Source organism: Pseudorca crassidens, chromosome 16 (assembly GCF_039906515.1).
Source record: "Pseudorca crassidens isolate mPseCra1 chromosome 16, mPseCra1.hap1, whole genome shotgun sequence".
NCBI classification, from domain to species: Eukaryota; Metazoa; Chordata; class Mammalia; order Artiodactyla; family Delphinidae; genus Pseudorca; species Pseudorca crassidens.
The window spans coordinates 11836755-11858336 of record NC_090311.1 but is presented as its reverse complement, the minus strand read 5'-3'; the positions used below and the strand labels follow the sequence as shown (position 1 = coordinate 11858336).

The 21582-nt window shown below is 53.4% G+C and overlaps 1 protein-coding gene across 5 annotated transcripts in view; it reads left to right on the top strand.

The window, feature by feature from the left end:
- Positions 1-21582, top strand: part of GRK5 (G protein-coupled receptor kinase 5) — a 224604-nt gene that overhangs the window by 164588 nt on the left and 38434 nt on the right. For all 5 annotated transcript variants that reach the window (XM_067709251.1, XM_067709253.1, XM_067709252.1 and 2 more), the window contains one exon: positions 5045-5122. In XM_067709251.1, coding sequence (XP_067565352.1) covers positions 5045-5122 — 78 coding nt within the window. The remainder of the gene's footprint in view (positions 1-5044; positions 5123-21582) is intronic.

Sequence of the window (21582 nt, the reverse complement as noted above, 5' to 3'; positions counted from 1 at the left end):
TGGGCTATCACCTGGTTTCAGATATGTCCGGTTATCCTGGAATTTTGTTGTAAAATGAATTGAAATGCCTCACCAGCGGAACTAAATATTCTGCTTCTCTTATTTTTGAATCATACCCAGTATTTATTTTTGTCTTTCTATCACTGCTGTGATCTCCCAAAAGAGGGAGGGTGGAGGGTGGTAATCATTCTTCAGGTGGACATAAAGACCCTCAGAGCAGTTGGTAAAGCCTGGGAGCAGGGTCATCTTGAAAAAGTACCACTTGTAAAAAAAGTAGGTTCATATACTGGACATCTGTGGGATTGTCCAGTCTCCTGGGTGTCCCACCTGTACTCCCAGACAACATGGCTGTCGTAGAAGCTGCCATGTTCTTAATGCTGCTGCCTGAAAACCACAGCTGATTGGAGCAGGGATGAGTCTGTGAGCCAGTGCAGATCAATGAGTCCTTTCTCTGGGGTTTATAGATTTGAGGGGAAGTCCTTCTCTGGTAGAGGAGGCTTAGAATAAAAAAAACCTGGCTGCTAGGTTTTGTACCACTGGAGCAAGCCAGGCAGCACTGAGGGAGAATGAGGCCAACACACACAGACACACACACACAGACACACACACACACACACAGACACACACACACACACACACAGACACACACACACACACACACAGACACACACAGACACACACACACACAGACACAGACACACACACACACACACACACAGACACACACACACACAGACACACACACACACACACACGCACACGCACACGCACACACACGCACCCCTGGTGAGAGTGGGTTCCAGAAGTGCTCATGTCCCTGGTTCCTGGTGCTCTGGGCCAGGCTGCATTTCCATTTTCCCCACAATTTGGTTGTTCAACCCATCCTTGGATTCCAGGAGCCCAGAGAATACGGTTTTGCCTGAATTAGGCTAGGTTGGGATTCTTTTCACTTAGAATTGAAAGAGTAACAGGGAGAGCCAAAGACCTTTGCACGGTGGCCTTATGAGCATGGGAGGGAGTAAGGACAGAGAAATAACTCCAGGGGCTGCAGGAGGAGGACCAGCTGGGCGGTGCGGGGGTGGCACAGAGCCACTCTGGGCGGAGGCTCTCTGAATGATGGGCACACAGCAGGTGAGAGCACAGCCCCTCTGTGCTCTCTGACAGCGGCTGGTAAATCTGTCACCTCCCGCCGACCCCTGCCCCGAGAGAGGGTCAGCACCCTTTCCTCCTAACTTCTTTTCTGAGTTTGCCTCCGCCAAGATATGTCTCTCAAGCTGGTGGCCGTGGTGCCGCCCACTTGGGGTCACTCCTACCATTCTGTCTGTACCCCGCGTGGCCAGGGGTCCTCTCCTTCCTCCCTTCTTTCTCTGGGCCCATCCCATTGAAACCTGGGCCATGGAATCCCTTCCTGACCCAGGCCCGAGGGCTCCTCACATGGCGGCCAGAGACCAGAGAACACTCTGTCTGCCCAGGTGGGCACAGGCTGTGGAACTGACCAGACCCATCTGATGCTGGGGCCCCGGGGGGACACCCCCATCTGCAGTCTCACCCCCATTCTTCATTCTCGCTGGGGGCGCTGGGAGGGGGTAGGCGATGCCAGCCATCTGAAGGATTGTTCAGGCATCAGTGAGGGGCCTGGCCGGAGATGGATGGCTCGCTCATGTGTGAATGAACTAGAGTTTAATGAGGACGGTTGACAGAGTGCTGGGCAGAGCAGGGAAAGCAGTACTGGCTGATGTACACACCTGCAGCTCTGCAGGGACAGGGGAGGGGCCGATACAGGAAGGAGTGGGAGAAGGCAGCTGCAGGAGCTGGGTCTTCAGAAGGGGGTCCAGGAACCCGGGTGCCCAGGCGGCGAGGGAGCCCGCAGGGTGGGGAGTGACTCCAGAGGGGCAAACGGAGACCCCCACCCCCATGGTCGGGCACCAGCAAGACGCTGAGGCCAAGGTGGGAGGAGCCGGGTGTTTCTCCAGAAAGAGCCATGGGGAGCAGCCCTGCCAGCCGGGCGTGTCACTTGTCCCTGCCGCGAGGACTCTGGAAAAGCTGACCACATCGGTAATTACAGAAGCCGGAGGTGGCGAGACCTCAGCCTCTCTGATTTCATCTTCCTGCCAGGGCAGGAGAAGGTCTCCCGGGACGAGGAGGTGACATCTCGAGTTGGTCAGAGGCCGAGAGGAATTCAGCTCAGACTTGCTCTGTAAAGCAGTGCCGGCTTCTGTGGAAACGTGGCAGGGCCCCTTGCACCGGTTTGCAGTCTTCATGTTTTTAAAAACTCATCTGAGGGAAATGTGTTTTAATAGAGGACGTATTTTTATTAGCATTTTCTGAGATGGATGATGCAATTAGAGCCAGCCAAGAGAGAGAATGAAATATTAGGTTTATAAACTAGGATGTACACAGATGTTTATACTCTTTGGCAAGTACAGATACGTAAATAATTCTTTTCGCCTTAAACTCAATGCAGTGTTCTGCTCTTTGTGTTACAGCATCTCCTCCCCAAAGGCCATTCCTGTGTTTGGCATAAATCACCGTGCAAAGAGAAGGCTCATTAAATGCCTGCCTCCGTTGGCACCATGGATGTATCTGGGGAAGAGAAATACCCTCCGCGTGGACTGGCACAGGAGCTCTTTGGCGCTCTGGCTGTTAGGGTTGAGCTCTGGGCAGGAGAAGGTTTCAGATGGGCAACACGGCAGGGAGGACAGTGTGTGTCCCCTCTGTTGGGAGGAGGGGACAAGCCCACCACCCTCCCTGGTTGGAGGGAATTCTCACGGATGGAGGTCACGGGGGCATCCTGGCATGTGGTTCACCTCTCTGTTCGTTGAAGTCATTGTCGGGCTGCCGCTTCCAGAGCCCACTCTAATAGTAAAATTCTAGGCTGCTGGCCCAGCCCAGCCTCTTATTCGCTGTCTATGTTTTCTGGTTGAAGCTGATTTCAGCAGCTTTGGCCGACTACCTGGGCAAGGGTGTTCCCGTAGCAGCGGGTTCCCGGGTGGTCCCCCGCCTCTGGTTGTGTGATCGGCCTGAGCCCTGCCCAGCCGAGCTGCCATGGTGCTTTTTCTCTGTAGGTGGCCTCTCAGGACGGGTCCCCCGTGAGCCCCTCTCGGAGGTCACCGTGGAGACTTGGCCTGTCACTCCAGGTGACTTAATCGGTGTGGAAAGCCCAGCTGGAAGCCTTCTGTTGGTTTTCTGCCTCCCAACACAAATGCTCTTCAAGTGGTGGCGACCTGACATGGACTCTCAAAGAAAGGCCTTTTGATGCCGGGCCGGGGATGCCTGTCCCCGCGTGCTCCCGGCTGCCGCCCTGTGGAACTGTGGCGCCCAGCTGCCCAGCCGGGCCTCTGCTGGGAGGGAGCTGACCTGAAAGGGATGTTATTTTTTTAACGTGGGTTTTAGTACCCAGAGCAATAATATTTTCAGCTGGTTACTGAGGCTGATTAGTGAGCCTTAGGCCTCCATTTGGTTAAATAGAGCCTTCCTCACAGATGTGTTTTGGGACGGTGCAAATCCAGGGTTCTGCATGGGATTGAGTTACCCCCAAAAGGTAGTCGGGCATTTGCCTGTGGCCTGGGCCCTGCAAAGCAGTCTGGGTAAATTCCCATAGCGCCAGACCACCAGGAGGGGTTTCCAGGGTGGCTGGACACTGGGAGCTTCTCTTCTCCCCGCTGGAAAATAGGGGGGCAGTTGTACTCTAGAACCCTCAGCCCCTTTAGAGTTGCAGCTCCAGCCCGGGAGGGTCTTCCGGGCTGGGCTGGGGAGAAATTGGACCCTAGACACTGGATTGAGAGGTTGCTTTGAACCAGGCCAGGGGGTGGGGGGCGGAGGTTGGGGTCTGACTTCACAGCGAGTGGCTGGGAAAGGAGTTTCAGTCCCTCTGTGCTGATGTCATTTCCTGTCTCTTTTGAAATAGCTGTACTTTTGGACGGAGGCTGACAAGTCCTTGGGTGGTGGATTTTGAAATGGTTATAAACAATTTGCAATTAGTTCCCTTGTTTAAATGAGAAGGGCAAGCTCACCCAAGCTCTTCCTTAACTCGAGGAGGCCTTTTACCCACTTAGCAAGTGGGTCAGATGCCAGTGAAGGAGCCTCTCTCGGGTCAAGGAAGATAACACGGTCTGTCTTATGAGGCCTCACTTCTTTCTTTAGAGCCCGGGTCCCACTGGCCTGGCCAGCCATCAGGGTCCTAAGTTCCTTGGTGTTGTTGAGAAAGAGGTCTGGGCTTGGAGGTCCAAGTCCCAGCCCTGCCGCCTCGCTGCAGCCCCCGCCCCTGCCCCCCGCCCCCGCCCACCTCCCAGTGACCCTGGGCGACTCTGCTGAACCTTCTGCTCTTTGTTTGCAGATGGAGGGGTGTGACAGCAGCCCCTGCCCTCCTGTGTCACTACCTGGGCTCCTTTTAGGTTCATATAAGAGCATTTGAAATCTCTCTGCATGTTCCCTTTGTAAACTGAAAAGCTACGGAGTGCATATTATTGTCTTCTCTTGCAAGATGTAGTCATTACAATGAGTATTGATTATGTGCCCGTCTCTGTCACGTTCTCTCTGCACAATCACCCTACACGTAGGTGCTTTTTCCATCTGCACTGTATAGAGGTCGAGGAAACAGTCCGAGGTCACATGGCTCGTAAGGTGTGTGACCTCAGGCAGCCTCTCTCGAGGATCTTCCAGGTTGGTGGCCCCAGTTACTTTCCAGCAGCTTCCTTTGATTTTCCTAAGCCGGTGGTTCTCAACCCCAGCTGCCTGGGTGCCCGGCCTCCATCGCCAGAGGGTCTGACTCCATGGGCATGGGGCGGGGCCCGAGCACCATCGTTGGCTCCCCCGTGATTCTTATGTGCCGCCCCAGTTCTGAGCATGTGTCCACGGTGGAGCAGCGTGGGCTGGACTGGACGTCAGGGCTCCTCCCCTCTCTGGGCCTCAGTCCCTGCCCTGTAGAAGGAGGGGGTTGATCACGTGACCTCCAGGGTGTCTTCTCCAGGGGCCTCTAAGGTTCTACAACTATGAGAAGGTCGTGAACAAGTCTATTATTGTTCTTTTCCTTCTTCTGTTTTAGGCAGAATATGAAGTTACTCCGGATGAAAAACTGGGAGAAAAAGGGAAGGAAATTATGACCAAGTACCTCACCCCAAAGGTAAGAGGCTGCCCAAACCCCAAAGCAGGAGGAATATGGGCCCCCAGGTTTGTGCCAGGCCATGTGAGGAGTGCCCAGCCGCTGGTGCCGTTGGTCTCCAGATCCAGAATTCTCATCCTCCTCCAGAGGCACCCAAGCCTGGCCAGGCCAAGGCAGTGGTCCAGGCCACACCAGGCCTGGGGTGGGGAGGCCCGCTGCTTGGGGGCCCAGTCCCCTCCAGGGGCCCTCATACTTCCCACTGTTCACACCCAGGCGTTTGCGGCAGGACAGGTGGAGGCTCGGCTGAGGCAGGGATCAGAGTGCCCAGAAGAAAGGGCACAGCAGGGGTGGCTCTGAGAGGTCAGCGTGACAGGAAGGGGCCAGGGCTGATGGGAAGGAAAGGGGCTGGCTGAAGCCGCGCCGGCAGAGGCAAAGTCAGCTGAACACACAGCAGGGTGCAGCGTACTCTGAAGTGTTCTGGAGGACGCTCAAGGGCCTCAGGACTGGGGTCCCCCCCGTGGCCTGTGTGCACTCACGGTGGCACGGGCGCTGGATGCAGTTAAACATGGATGCTACGGCTCCTCAGCTTGAGTTCCACTCAGGAGTCAGAGGCGGGACTGTGGACACAAGGAGTCCAGCTCACACACACCAGCTCCTCCAGCAGCAGGTGGGCTGCTGAAGGCATCCAGGGTGACACGAGGGGATTGAACCCACAGTAGCTCCTTCCGAGTTTACAGCCAGGCCTTCTCCTCTCCCTGTACATATGGATGGTTTCTGCACAGTTTTTTTTTTTGTTGTTTTGTTTTTTAAAGCTTCATTTTAATTAGCTTCATTTAAAAGAAAAAATTTATTTATTTATTTATTTTTGGCCGTGTTGGTTCTTCGTTTCTGTGCGAGGGCTTTCTCTAGTTGTGGCGAGCGGGGGCCACTCTTCATCGCGGTGCGCGGGCCTCTCACTGTCGCGGCCTCTCTTGTTGCGGAGCACGGGCTCCAGACGCGCAGGCTCAGTAGTTGTGGCTCACGGGCGTAGTTGCTCCGCGGCATGTGGGATCCTCCCAGACCAGGGCTCGAACCTGTGTACCCTGCATTGGCAGGCGGATTCTCAACCACTGCGCCGCCAGGGAAGCCCCTCTGCACAGTCTTATATATTTTATTCACATGGCACGGAAGTCCCTTGAGTCACCTTGTCGTTCTCAGCAGGGGTCACAGGTCCTTGGCAGCTCTGCTCCCACCTCACACCCTCGCTGCCCCCTGGGATGTTAGGGAGGTCCCAGGGGCCTGAGTGCGTGACGAGGACCACCCAGGCCACACTGAGCCTTGCTCTGTAGCAGGTGTGCTCGCCTCCATCGCCTGCCGGTGGCCAGCCCAGCCTCACCCCACAGGCGTCTCCGTGTCCCTTTCCCCTGCTCCTGCTGAGACACCACCCCCAGTTGCTTCCCTTTTCTGCTTCTGCTGCCGTCGTAATCATACACATCTCTTAATGGAATGGCGGGCAACCCCAGGGCCTTTGCACTTTTCAGAAGCGAGTGGATTCATGTTCATAAACTCCTCCAGACGCTGGACAGGGCTGGCTCGCTCTGCACAAGGCGTGGGCCTGGGCACACCTGGCTGCCCTCTCCATCTGCAGGGCCACCAGGCTGCGTGGCCTCGCTTTGTTCCAGGTACGGGCCTGAAAGTCTTTAGGTTGAAAATGGTCAAGGAGGAGACGTGTCTGAGCAGGGTCCCCCTTTGCCCGCAGTCGCAGTCGCTGACCTGTTGAGAGGCTGCAGGGATGTTTTCGGTCTCCTGGCCACCACTTGACACAGGGAGTCCACTCCGGGCATAACAGGCCTGAGGGGCGTAAACACACCCGGGGGAAGAGAACAGTTCAGTGCTGAGCACCTAAAGCAAGCCAGACACCAACTAGACGCTATCTGTGACGGTTCCGGCCTTCACGAGATGAGAGGTGGATAGACAGCCCTGTTTACAGGCGGCTGCCGGGGCCCAGAGCAGAGAGTGACCTGCTACGGCCGCGCAGCTGATAGACTCTTGCTGCCCTCGGCCAAGGTGGTTTCCACAGTGGCTCAGCTTTGTCCGTCCGGTTCTCCATCTGCGCCCCCCTTTCGGGCTGCCCACCTGCTGGGGTTCCCTCTCAAACAGTGGCAGCTAACATATACTGAGGACCCAGTGTGTGCAGGCACAGTCTCACCTAGTCTGGCTGTCAACCGTGTGATGTGATTCTATTGGCTCCGTCTTGTGCGGACACGGAGCCTCAGGAGGTGCTGTCGCTGTCCCAGGCGACAGCTGGGAGTTGAGCCCAGGTCGCGGTGATCCCAGAGCCTCTGGCTTTGGCCCTGTGCTGCACTGTGTCCACCGCCCGCCCCCGCGCATCTGCTGGCCTGGCCAGGATCTGTGGTGAGGATGAGGTTGTGCCTTTGCCTGGCCTTGCTGCCTCGCTTGGCCTATCCAAGGGCTGCTGCAGGGGCCATTTCCCTCTCCCCCCGCCGGCCGACCTTGACCAGAAGCCTCTTCTCACAGACCCCAGTCGGGACCCCTCCCTACCCCTGCTCAGCGCTGCCTCTATCTCCTGGAGGGGTGGGGCCCAGCCTCCCCGGCAGCTCAGACCGTTTTACAGGTGCCTCAGAGCTTGCCAGCATTTTTTCCTTAAGTTCCTCAATTTAAAAAATTTAAACCACAGCATATGTTATGGCCCAGGGGCCTGGGGAAGGTGGTCGAAGCGGTCCCGTGAGTTGACTGTTTTCCAATAATAAGTGTTGCGCTGCCTTCCTAGTCCTTCCTGCAGTCACTCTCCCAGGAGCCTGTGTTACTTCTCAGCGCTGCGGATACCCCGGGTGCTGGGGAGCGAGCGCTGGGAGAGGAGCCACGTGGCTGAGGCCCCAGCACTGGCTCTGAGGCCTTCGAATGACGCCCAGGACCCCTGTCCCCAAACCCAGGTAGTCCTCACCTTGTACCCACTCCTCAAGGTGCAGCTCATGTGTCTCGGCTCCAGGCGGCATTTTCCAAAGGGTAGAAGGTGGAACACTGGCCATTCGAGAGGCTCTGGGAAAAAAAACACAGGACAATTACCTGTGGGCAGCACTGCTCGCCGGGTCTCTCCCGTGTAAAGATTCGCCCAGCCTGTGAGCATGTTAAAGGCTCTGAGAAGTCCCTCAGTAAAGAAACCTGCTTAACTGCTAATAAAGCATTTCCCAAACTTTTTCTTTTTTTCAATTTCACATCCTGCTCAATACATCTTGGGCTGCAGAACACATGCAGGGGTCTTCACGACCTGGCCTCCAGTTTCCTCTCCCAAAGGCCCCACGCTGGGCTCCAGCCACGCCACCTCCCAGCCTCATCTTGATGTCCCCGTCTCGTCACCCTTGTCCATCTGTTCCCTGCAAGGCCCCGCACCCGGAAGGAGCTGCCACCCCCCCACCGTCTTTCTGCCCCCCACACCCCACCCCGTCTTTCTGCCGCTGTGTCTCTGCTTCTCCGCACAGAGCCTCTTCTGCCTCTGGTCAGAAGCCATCGCTCCCACCTGGGTGGTCTCCCAGCTCGCCCCTCTGTCGTGCCTCTGCAGGTCCGTGGGGTCAGTGCTTCCACGCCCTGGAGAAGGTGGCTCCTGAGGACCCCACCTTCCAAAGGGGGTGACAGCACGTCAACAGATCGGTGGAATGCAGTGTGATGGGAGCAGTGGCTGACGGTGCACAGGGAAGTGTGAGGGTGGGAAGGTCTGCGGAGGCTGTCCTAGACCGGCCTGGGCGAGCCAGGGAGCCGTCTGGGAGTGGATGCAGCTGAATCGAATTTCAATGTGATGTTGAGGGGAAGCCAGGTGCAAGTGAAAGGAAAGGAGAAGGGCCTTTCATGCGCAAAGGTCTAGAGCAGGGGCTCTCACCTGGGGACGTTTTGCCCTCCCCCGCGCCCCGCCCCGGGGACATTTGGCTGTATCTGGAGATCATTTTGGTGGACACAACTGGGGGTATGTGCTACCGGCATCTAACGCACATGGGCAGGGGTACAGCTGAGCATCCTGCGATGCAAGGATGGCCCCCACCACGAAGAGTTATCTGGCCCCAAATGTCAGAAGCGCTGAGGGTGAGAGGCCTTGGTGCAGAGGTGGGAAAGGGTGTGTGTGCGGGGGAGAGGTCAGTGTTACAGGGGCCCTCTGGGTGGCAGGACCTGGAAAACCATGGTGGGGAGTCTGACACCATCCTAAGGGCAGTGGGGAGCCCCTAGGGCTCTGAATGCCATTTGCAGTTTAGGATGGTCTCTCTCCCAACGCAGAGGAGAAAGGGGAGGGGGAGGGCTGGAGGCAGGAGGCCATCCCGGGAGCTGCTGCCGCAGCTGGGGCAGGAGGGGGGGGAACCGGAGGGGGAAGACACAAGGGCCTTGGGAAATGTTGGGGGAAGGAGCTCTCGGGGGGGGGGGGGTGGTGGCAGGTGTGGGGCATGAGGAAAGGGAACAAGAGGAATCCCAAGTGACTCTCTGGTTTCCATCTCAAGTCACTGAGCGGGTGCAGGTGCCCCCAGGAAAGGCACGGTACCCAGGATGAGAGCCATTGCTATAGGTGGCCAGGCTAGTAGCTCACTGGGCAGATATGATGGCATCTGTTCTCTGTGTCCCCTGCCCCGTGCACAGTGTTGGACACATGGCTCTCATTCATTGTGCGTTGGTTTGAATGAGACAATGAGGGACCCTGGGAAGCTTCCCTCTATGGGCCCCTTCCCTCTCCCACCTGAAGTCTCTTTCTGGCGAGCTGACACGTGGCTGGCCTGTGTCCCCCAGTGTCTGACAGAGTGTGTTTGCTGAGAGTCTGGCTGAAAATCCTGCTCAAAGTCAAAGCTCATGCCCGGAGCCGGATTCTCGCTCCCCGTGCGATGATGCTCTCCAAACCCTGGCTTGAAGGCATCCATCTCAGAGACCAAGTCCTCTCTTTGGACACTGCCCAGAATCCTGCATCAGTTGCCCGTACACGGCCAGCCTTGCTCTGGGGGCAGTTAGAGGACAGCAGCCCGGGGTGGGCTTTGGGGTGGGCTGAAAGCTGTTGAGATGTGACACAAAGGCAGCGGAGTGCTGTGAGGACGTGAGTTTTAGGACCTGGTAGACTCGGGTTGGAAGCCAGGCTTGGCCTCTTTTAGCTGAGTGGCCTTGGGAAAGTTACTTAACCTCCCGGAACCTCAGGCTGCTCCTCTGTCCAGTGGGCGAGGGTCATAAATACCAGCAGGACAGAGCCCAGGAGCTGGTACGAATAAGACTCTCCCTAAGCAGGGGCTCTCATCTGACTTTCCCTCTTCCTAGTCTGTGTTTTCAAATTCAGGCCGTTGAATGAGGAAATCATTCAGACATGAACTCCAGCTGTGGAGTTGTGAGAGGCCAAGGAGGGGTCCACAGGGTCCTCGGCCTCAGAGGGCTGGCCAGAGAGACTGGCCAACAGTAATGCATTGGTCAGGATGATTAATGCTAGCTGCCACAACAAACAAACCCCAAATCTCAGGGGCTTCACACACCAGAAATTTCTTTCTTTCTCATGCATGCTCTGCCTGGGTCTCTTCTGGATGAAGATCAGGGGTCCTGGCTGCTTTGGTGTCTCCGCCACCAAAGGGGAAGAGAGGAGTGAAAGACGGACATGAGCTTTAACTGCCTTGGTCCCGATGTGACACATCACTTTCTCTCTGTCCACTGACCAGCAAGGAAGCCTGGGGGATTCAGGGGAGCATATGGAAAATTGCTTCCTGCCTACGTTTCCTCAACCCCAAGCTGAAAACATTGTCTGTTTGGCAGGCTAATTTCTAGGGCTGGTGAGACAGCTCAGAGAAGCTGCTCAGAAGCTGGTCGAATCAGACATGTGTGCTGGGCTCTGTAGAGATCTGGGCAGCTCACTTTCCAGGTACCTACAGATCAGAGGTGATACAGGTGGCAGGTATTCAGGTGCAGGATTGCTCTGAGCTGGAGATGGACCAGGAAATATTCCTAATTATAATAAATAATAATAATGGATGATCCTGAAAACAGTATTATATATCATTCATCACTACAGACATCATTTTTAAAATACTAGCTCATGGGGACTTCCCTGGTGGTCCAGTGGTTGAGAATCCATCTTGCAATGCAGGGCACGCCAGTTCGATCCCTGGTCGGGGAACTAAGATCCCACATGCCGCGGGGCAACTAAGCCCACGCGCCGCAGCTAGAGAGAAGTGCAAACACTGCAACGAAGAGCCCGTGCACCACAACTAAGACCCAATGCAGTCAACAAATAAAAAAAAAAATGAAGTTTAAAAAAATAAAATAAAATATTAGCTTATGGAGCTATAATTCACATATCATAAAATTTACTCTTTTAAAGTCCACAGTTCAATGGTTTTTAAAATAGTCACAGAAAAAAAAAAAGGAAAAAAAAATAGTCACAGAATTGTGCAACTATCACCACTCTCTGATTCCAGGACATTTTATCTCCCTGAGTAGAAACCCCGTACTCATCACCATCACTCCCTATTTCCTTTTCTTCCCACCCCAGGCAACCGCTAATCTACTTTCTGTCTCTATGGGTTTGCCAGTTCTGGGCATTTCATATAAGTAGAATCATACAGTATGTGGACTTTTGTGACTCACTTCTTTCACTTAGCATGTTTTCAAGGTTCCTCCATGTGGTAGCAGGTATCAGTATTTCATTCCTTTTTATGGCTGGATAATATTCCATTTTAATGGATAAACCACATTTTATTTATCTTCTCATCAATTGATAGACACTTGGATGTTTCTGCTTTTGGGCTATTATGAATAATGCTGCCATGAACATCCATGCACAAGTTTTTGCATGGGCATATTTTTAAATTTCTCTTGGGTATATACTTAGGAGTGGAATTGCTGGGTCACATGGTAACTTGATATTTAATCAGTTGAGGAATGGCCAGGCTGTTTTCAAAGTGGCAGCACCATTTGACATTCCTACCAGCAGTGTATGAAGGTTCCAATCTCTCCACATCCTCTCCAACGCTTGGCATATTCCCTCTTCTTTTTTCATCCTAGTGGGTGTGAAGTGGTATCTCATTGTGGTTTTGATTTGCATTTCCCTAATGACTTATGATGTTGAGCACCTTTTCATATGCTTATTGGCCATTTGTATATCGTCTTTGGAGAAAAGTCTATTCAAATCCTTTGCCCGTTTTTAAATTGGGTCGTTTATCTTGTTAATGTTGAATCCTAAGGGTTCTTTTTTTTTTTTTTTTTTTTGGCTGTGTTGGGTCTTCGTTGCTGCACGGGGGCTTACTCTTCCTTGCGGTGTGGGCTTCTCATTGCAGGGGCTTCTCTTGTTACAGAGCACGGGCTCTAGGTGCAGGGGCTTCCGTAGTTGTGGCTCGCGGGCTCTAGAGCGCAGGCTCAGTCGTTGTGGCTCACAGGCTTAGTTGCTCTGAGTCATGTGGGATCTTCCCGGACCAGGGATCGAACCCACGTCCCCTGCATTGGCAGGCAGATTCTTATCCACTGCACCACCAGGGAAGCCCCTAAGCGTTCTTTTTATGTTCTAGGTACAAGTCCTTTATCAGATATGTGATTTGCAGATACTTTCTCTCAGTCTGTGGGTTGTCTCTTTACTTTCTTGATGGTGTCCTTTGAAACACAAAGATTTTTCATTTTGATGACATTCGGACTCATTTTTGTTAGGCCCATAAATAGGCCTGTTAGACACGTTAGGCCCATAAATCTCTCTTCCTCTGCAAAACCAAAGCCCCATCGCCTGTGGTAAAGGGCAGGGCCAGGTCTGGTCCTCCACCAATATTCCACGCCTTCTCCTGGTTGACATGACCACATTCTTTAGGCTGTTGTCCGGGTCTAGCACTGCAACGACCTGCTCTTGGATCTTCCTAGCAACTCCCCAAGATGGGTATTAGTGCGTCTGTTTTACAGATCAGGCACCTGAGGTTTGGGAAGGGAAGAGGCTGGCTTAGAATAGCGGAGGCGGGGCTTTAAAGGAGCTTCTTAGTGTCCTGCTTCGGCAGTGTGCTTTGTAGGACATCTTGCTCTGTTCATTTTCATTGTGCCCATCAGCAGCTCTGCCAGGTCTCCACTCCAATCACTAAGGCCTGGCAGGTGGCACCCAGTTTCAATGTGGTTTTGCTAGGAAGTGTCAGTGGATGCCAGGCGGAAGCTCAGACCTGGCAGAGGGTCCTGTTGAAAGGGCCTGCGTGGGCTTCTTCCGACAATGAGGTGGGCGGGTGGGTTGGGACAGGCTTCTGACGTGAACCCGCCTGGCATCCTCTGTGGGATCCTGGGAATGCCCCAGAGCAGGCAGCTCTTGGAGGGCATTTCTTGCCGGAGGTCCACTGGCAGGATGGCGTTCTCTGGGCCCTCCAGAGATGCGGGCCTCTTTGTTTCTGAAAACAATGGTAGGCTAGGGCAGGGAAGTTTGTTCTTGTTAAGGGGGAAACTACCCATCAACCTGAGTTTCTGCACAAAAGAAATCTATTCCTAGTGCTTGTTTGGCTCTCCGGGAAACATCTACTTTTCAAAAAGTAAGGAGCTTGAATGAAAGGAAATAATAATTATTCCAAGTTCCTCTTTCTCTGGCCCCCGGTCACAGCCTCACTTCACTGACACCTCCCCCTACCCCACCCAGGCAGTGGCATAGGATCTGAGCTAAACCAAACAGCTGGTTTCTCGAAAGGGGACAGCTCCTCGGCCTCTGGGGCAGTCAGAGGCTTCAATCTTTGTCTTCAGGGGCACATGGAGCCCAGTTCTACCACTTTCCAGTGGGGCATGCTTAGAGCCTCAGTTTCCCCATCTGAGTATGGGGATGATAACAGTGGTGCTCAAATGGGCTCATTTTTCTTTAAATCAACTCATCTTTTAACTTGAAATAAATGAGTTTCAAAAGGAAACTTTGTTATCAGGAATTACCTGGAAAGACAGTATTGATTTGCTGTACATAAAGATAACTGGAAAAGTTATCCTAGCTGGGTACTCTTTTGCTTACCTAATGCTCGGAACCTCCTTTCTCTTTGTTTCTGAAGGGCAAGTAGCGAGTATTAGAGACAGGTTAGCAAGATGGTAGGTAGCATCACACTGAGACTTTCTTCTTGATGATGGGAGACTTGAAAGAAAATTGAAAAGGGAATACTTTTTTCACTGAGTGATTCAGTATTATTTAATTGTGTCCCTGTACCTCGAGGCTAAGACCACTTCATCATCTTTAGAAAATGCTGGGCTGTTTACTTCCCAGCTATGATGCATTTTAGAAATGCTGGCTTGTTGTTGGAAGAGACAGCATGACCTAAAGCAAAGGGCACTAGGACTGAGGCTCGCTCCTGGATCTCCCTTCCTGGGATCTGGGGCCCTGAGGAGCTAGCTTAGCATCCATCTAACCATCTAACCAACACTTGGTCTCCAGGGACCCAAGGCCATGGAATACGGGTGGCCCGGGTAATGCCTCCCTTCCACGTGCCTGGCCTGCCCTCCAGGGGTCTGAGCTCCCTGCTCTGGCCCCAGAGCCAGCTGTTCATCTCTGCTAAGATCACCTGGCTCTTGTCTGCCTCCCTGCAGCCCAAACGGCATCTCCATCCTGTTGTCAGTGAATCTGGTGAGCTCAGAATCCACCTTTGCTTGAACCCCTCCTGGGCAGGGTCTGGCTGGAAGGACCTGTGGGGCATGGACCCCAGGTTTTCCCACTTCCTGCCACAGCACTGCAAGACGTCTCAAGGCTGGAAGAGGGTTGAAAAGAAAACTTAAGAAAGGAACTTCCTGGGAACAGCTCTTACTGTGTGCCAAACACTGTTCTCAGGGCTTTAAATAACTCACTTAATCCTCATATCTACCCCATAGATTATTATCTCCATTTTCAAGATAAGGAGGTGAAGACACAGAGAGGTTAAGTAACTTGCTCAAGGTCACACAGCTGGGATGGAGGAAGCTGAGACTTCGGGGTCTGTGCTCTTGACCCTTCCCCATCCTGCTCTCCTAAGATAACCTAACCTGGCTCCCTGCCTTGAGCTCCACTCACATCTCTTCTTGATTGAAGGACTGTTAATGACCAGTCCTTTGGAGACTGGCAAACCAGTGCCGTTTGGAGAGCAGCAGGGCTCCTGGGTCACTTCAAGTTTTGCCCCCAGCACCCAGCACTACATGGCTCCCCATGGAGTGCCCCTGCTGCTTGAGCCAGCAATCCTGGTACGTTGGGAGATGACTCCATAGCCCATCCTCAGGGACTGTTCCTCTAGTTCATCCCAAGGGGAAAGAGGACACCACCGAGAGTAGGCTACAGCACCCAGGGGATCTCAGGGGCCACCCGGTCCAAGGCTTTGCATGCAGTTTTAGCTGTAGATTTCCAGATGCAAAGACACGCAGGTCTGCTGTGGTCGACTAGCTTAGGGCAGGGCCCCCTTTGCTCCCTTCCCCGTCCTGGGCCCTGGCTTTGAGAAGAACACTTGTGGCTCCTTGGAACCCAGTTTTAAAACTACTGGGCTAAGCCAAACTCCTCCTTTCCTAGATGAGGGAACTGAGGCTCAAAGAGGAGCTGGAGCCCTGAAGGGTCGTACAGCTGGAGGAGGAGAATGGAACGTTCCTCACTGGGCTTTCCACACCCCTGTGCTGCAAGTGTGGCGCAAAGGCACGAAAAGGAGTGCTTCCTGACTCCATTCGCCACCTCCCACCCTGGTTGGCCTGCAGCTGGGCCTGAATTCCCCCGAGGCTCTTATTCTTTGCGTCAGTATTTGTCTAGATGCTGAGACATTGGTAGTGTGCCAACAAAGCAGAGAAGGCTGCTGGTGCCGAAAGTTCTACCATTTAAGTATCCACACTTTTTAAATGGAGATGCCCTTGAGGGGCATCACTGAATCTAACCCTCTCACACTCCTTTACTAAGGGTGGGTGTTAAAGGGGGAGGTGGGGCAAAGTGACATGATTTTAGCACCTACTGTATGCTGTGTGCTTTACATCTTTATCGCATCCTGTCTTCATGACATTCATTTGTAGTAGACACATTTGTCCCTGTTCTACCTTGGGTAAAGGCCTTCAGCTGTTAAGAGTGAAAGCTGGGAGAATTGAAAACAGGGACTGACACAGATACTTGTATGCAAACATCCATAGCAGCATTATTCACAATAGCCGAAAAGTAGAAACAACTCAAGTGTCCATTGACGGATGAAAGGATAAGCAGAATGTGGTGTAACGACACAGTGGAATATTATTCAGCCATAAATAGGAATAAGTCTTGATACATGCTATGGCATGAATGAATCTTGAAAACATTATGCTAAGTGAAAGAAGCCAGACATAAAAGGCCACGTATTGTGTGATTCCACTTTTCTGAAATGTCTAGAATAGGCAAATTCAGTGAGACAGAAAGTAAATTAGAGCTTACCAGGGACTTGTTGGAGGGAGGGATGGGGAGTTATTGCTTAATGGGTATAGAGTTTCTGTTTGGGATGATGGAAAAAATGTGGGAAAAGATGGTGGTGATAGTGGACATTATGAATGTAATTAATGCTGTGGAATCGTCCGCTTACAAGTGGTTAAAATGGCCATTTTTCTGTTATGTCTATTTTACCACAATAAAAGAAAAAGAACAACAACAGAAGAAAGGTGATGATGAGATATAACCTCGGTCTGTCCGATTCTAGAACCTGGGGTCTTTCTTTTCCACTGTGTCTTCTTCTCAGAGGTTAACCAAAGACAAAACCCCCCCGAATCACCTTCCCAGCTGCTGTACGAAGTAGCAAGTCCGGGAGGGCAGGTGGATTGGAGGATGTGCACACTGGCTGGTCCCTCCTGTGCCGGGTCCACCTTCTGGCTCCAAACCTTTGCGCCGTGTCATTAGCTTTTCCCATGTCACAATCTCCCTGCACAACATTTTTAAAGACTGTGTAATTGTCCTTCAAATAGATACATTTATTTCGCTCCCCCAACCTTTCCTGGAAAACACATCCTCTTTGACTGATGTCTTTGGGCCCCTCTTGACATCCTTGAGGCTGCTCTGCCAGCCGGGGCTCCCCAGAGCAGGCCGGAGCATGCCCATTGGGGTCCCTCTTCCTTTCTTGTGACCTTCCAGGTCGGAAAGTTGGATGTTCCTTCGATGCCAGTGGAGCCGGCGCTACCTCTGACCCCCATTCCTGTGTGTGTGTGTGTAGTGTTTCCTGACCAGGATTCCTCTTTTTAGAGTGTCTGGAGATAGAGAAACCAGCCACAGGCTTCCTGAGGACAGCCTCCCCTCAGCCTTGCCCTGGGTAGGCAGCCCTGGGTAGGTCTCTGTGGTGCCTGTGCTCGGCTGAATCCGTGTGGCCTGACAGGCCCTCCCTGACCGTGGGCCTTGGGCAGAGAAATGACATCATGGGGGTTTCAGTCGAATTCCCTGGATCTTAGGAGATTCCTGCCCCTCCTTCATTCCCAAGCCGCGTGGAATGAAATCTTGACTGGAGAAAAATCTTCCCGTGCCAAGGTATTTCCAACACGGCTTCAAATTGAAGCCGGTCTGGAGGCTGTGGACCGGGAGGGTGTTCTGGAAGGTGGGGAGTCAGCTTGCTGTGCTCTCACCTCTCATGCACGAGGAACGAGGGACACTCCCGGCCGTGAGCGTTCTGCACCTCAGCCCCTTAGGACCCAAGTTCTACCCGTGAATTACCTGCACGTGGCCGCCCTGACCCAGAGCAGAGTTGGCCGAATTCAAACCGCTTGCCAGGAAAAACCCTGCCTCTCTGGGTCCTGAGAGCCAGGACCGCCTGTGTAAACAGCGAGTCTTCTCCCATCGCACACTCTGGGCCCACAGGTCTTGACCGGAGATTATCAAGTTGACAGAGCCCGGCTGGCCTCTCACTCCACGTCCAGGCAGATTTTGTTTTGTTAATTATCCTTTTTTGCTTTTGACGTAAAGAGTCATGGTCTGGGTCAGGGCCACTTGTATGTTTTCCTTTCTTTCTCATTCAAGTTGCCCAGCTCTCAGGGCCTCTGGCTAAATTCTGCTAGTGTTTAAAAATGTTCTCTCTCACTTCCTGACCCCTAAAAATCCTTCGTCCTGATTTCTGCGAAGCCACTTGAACAGAGGAAGTAAGGGACAAGACCCTTTCAGTCCCTATCTGCTTTTCCCTTCTTGGAGGGTCGTGGCTATGTCTCAAGGGCTGTGCTTCTCCACTTTGCTGACCCAGGGAATGTGATACCTTGTGACCCGGGGTGGCCCAGTCAGCAGGGGCACCCTTGGAAAGGGCTGGAACCCCCTGTAGAGCAGGCTTGCTCAGAAGACTGCCTGGCCCTGTGGCCCCTCACGCAGTTGATGGTCTCTGTGAACCTGCTCTCTGCCATCTTAAATTTGTCCAGACAAGTGTCGATTTGCCATAGGATAAAGTTGATTCTTTCAGAGCCCTGGTCTTCTCAGAATACTTGCCAGGGTACAGATACCTGGAGGGTCCTCCTCATGGCCTAGCCAAACGCCCTTCGTCCTCTGAGCCTTGATCAGACCTCACCTCAGCCATGAGGCCACCTGTCTGAGCTTGCCCTTCTAGGGGCTGAAAGGCCGCTCCACACTCGGCCACCCTCAGTCCCCACCAGCCTTGAACTCCTGCCATTGGCCAAGAGAGTCTGTTTATGAGGTCACTGGGGTGGAGCTCATGACCTGGGCATAGAGTGGACACTCAGAGACCCTGTTGTAGCTGACAGACTGGATCAGCTCGGGCCCCAGCGGGAGAAGCAGCTCCTTGCTCTCCGACTGGTCACAGCAGTGGTACCACCTCTGGGTCAGCTCACAAAGGCAGCTCTGTGCTCTGCGGTGTCTTCCAGGCCTGGCAGAGTAACCCGCTATCCCCAGGGTCACCCCCGAATTGGTGTAAGAGATCGTTGCCCAAAGACTTAAGGAGATCACCAGGGTGGCCGTGTGTGTCTGCGTCATAATGGAACCGTGGGCCTTACATAGGACACCAGGCTGCTTCCCAGCACAGTGTCAGGGCAATGGCCTTCCTCACCTTCTCCTACCATGAGAAGCCCCAGAGAGCCCCGGGAGTCCCTTGGACTCTGGGTCTCTGGCTGTTCATCACAAAAAGATAAAGGTGCAGAGTGGCAGTCGGGCAGGAGGTGGACCCCTGGATGTCCCCCTAGAGAAGGCCCCTTCAAGACCGAGTGCTGTCTGTCAGAGACAAGGGAAGATCCAGGTTTTGTAGGGGTTGAAGCTTAAGTAGCATGGGAAGTATGCTGTTTAAGAAGAACGAACAGAACATTAGGTACAAAAGTATTTCCTGAGAATGAGAAAAGAAACCACAACCAATGCCTGGAGCCTTGGAGATTCGGTCTTTTTCACCTGAGATCTCAATTTACTGGAAGTGCTTGTGCGGAAATGCTTCCTCTCTCACCTAGAAAACTCTGTAGCTCCTAGGACTGCAAGTAAAGGGCCCCAAAGCTTCAGCTTCCTCTGCTTCAGGGTGAGTTGCTTCTGACTGGGTACCTGCCGGTGAGCACCACATTTCCTTAGAGCTTGAGTCAGGTGCCATGAGACTTGTCGTTTTCCCAGCTTCTACCCCAAGGACCTCCAGCAACCAGCTGCCTGTCCAGCATGTGTCTCTGCCCAAGGGGTCTGCATGTGGCACTGTGCTCAGGCCGTGCAGTCCAGCAGCCTTGCTGACCACGTGGACGCTCAGGGAGGCGTTGGCGTTCGGGCCGAGAGCTGCAGGACCCAGACATGGGCCCAGCGTAGCAGGAGCCGGAGCCCCTTTGCTCGCGAGCGCTTGACTTGGCTGACTGACTTTTCCCCAGTGACCAAGATAACAAAACCCTGCTTTTTCCTCTGTTTCTGTTCTCGCCTGGGGCCTGTGGACTGTGCCTGCTGCCTGGTTGATGTGGAAGACGAGCTGCTCCAGATGGACCCAGGCTGCGTGGCCGTGGCTTTGCCACACGGCACTGAAGGTTTTGATTAAAAGGTGGAAGAATGGCTCTTTTTCTTCCTGTCAGCCAGACCTTAAGTCAACCCTGGAGTGAGGAAATGCTGTCCAACGCTGCCGTCCAGTAAATGCTCTCCTTTGTCTGCCAGTTGTGATTGTACAAGCAGGTTTCATTTCAAGCCAGGATTTGGGGTTGGAATGAGCACCCTCCTTTGCCCACCTCCTGCCTGTCCTGCTTTCTTCACCCAGTTCCTGTTCCTAGAGTCTGGCGGGCTGGGCTGAGTTAGTTTACGGAACTCGGAACCGGCCAACTTGAGCCGGGGGAGAGAAAAGCGAGTGGAGGGGACGCCTCTAGAGGGTCCTCCTCGCCACCTGGCCCAGCTCCTGAGTTTACAGATGGTGCATTTGTCTGGATTCTTGGCATCAAGTGGCAGATACTTAACTCCCAGTTGCTCAAACAAAGGAGGAATGTATTGGAGGGGTGGGGGATACGATTAAATGAAACCGTGAGAGAGACACGGCTGTACGTGGGCTCAGGAACCCCTGGCGCCAGGACGCTTTACTCAAGGCAGCTCCAGGTCCTCCCCCAGCCACCCCCAAGCCTCCAGCCCACAGTTTCTGCCCCAGACAAGCACTCCAACTAGTTGTAACTAAGAAAATCCCAAAGAACTGATTGGCCCTGATGTCCCAAAGGCAGGGGGTAGACCAGATGACCTCATGAAGGTTCTTCTGCTATGAAGAGGCATGTGCACACACATTGGTTCAACAAACATATTGAGCACCTACTACATGCAGGGCACATCGTAAGTTCATATCAGCCAAGCAGAGTGGAGAGATTACAGATTTTGGAGCCGGGCAGGCCTGGATTTGAATCTCAGGTCCTCTGTTTACTAATTATTGTGTCTAGGGGCATGTACGGAGTACTAGCTGCTCACCAAGCGCTGTACTTAGTTCTGATGAGACAGGAATGAACAACATTCCTGCCCCTCAAAGAGCTCTCTAAGGCTCAGCGTCGACATTTGTGACCTTGGAACAAGCCCCACCTATGGCATCGTTCCGGGGAGCAACAGAAGTATGAATTTGTAGGAAAACTCACATGGAGGGGCCAGTGACTATCAGCCAGCCCCTCTCCCAGGGTCCCACGATGCCTCTGGCCCTGGATCCTGCTGGAGGCTGATTCCCACCCCTGCCCCCAGCCAGGCCTTGGCAGCCCCGTGTGCAGAGTTCCTGCAGCTGACACAGATCCCCTCACCAAGGGTCAAAGGGTGGCCAGGGTACAGCTGTGGGAGTGCCCCTCCCGGTTCCTGTTCTGGAGGAGAAACGGGGTGGCCCCCCAAGAAACAGCTGCCTCCACCCTGGTATGGGTGGGACAGGCAAACCCCCAGTAAGCCCCTTGTTTGGAAGGAAGGAGACCCCCCGGAAGCCCTGTTTCCAGAGTGTCTTGCCTCTCTCCTGCTCAGCTTTTCCTGAAGGTCTAGTCTGTCCACACTGAGAAATTGCAAATAGTTTACATGGGGAATGTCAGCTGCCCACGTATGAAAATATACACATCATTAAGTCCTAAGTGCTTGCGTCTGGAGATAGAGCGGACAGTCTCCTGGGCTGACCTTTTGTTCACTGATGGAACTGCTGCTAATGAGTGCGGAGCTC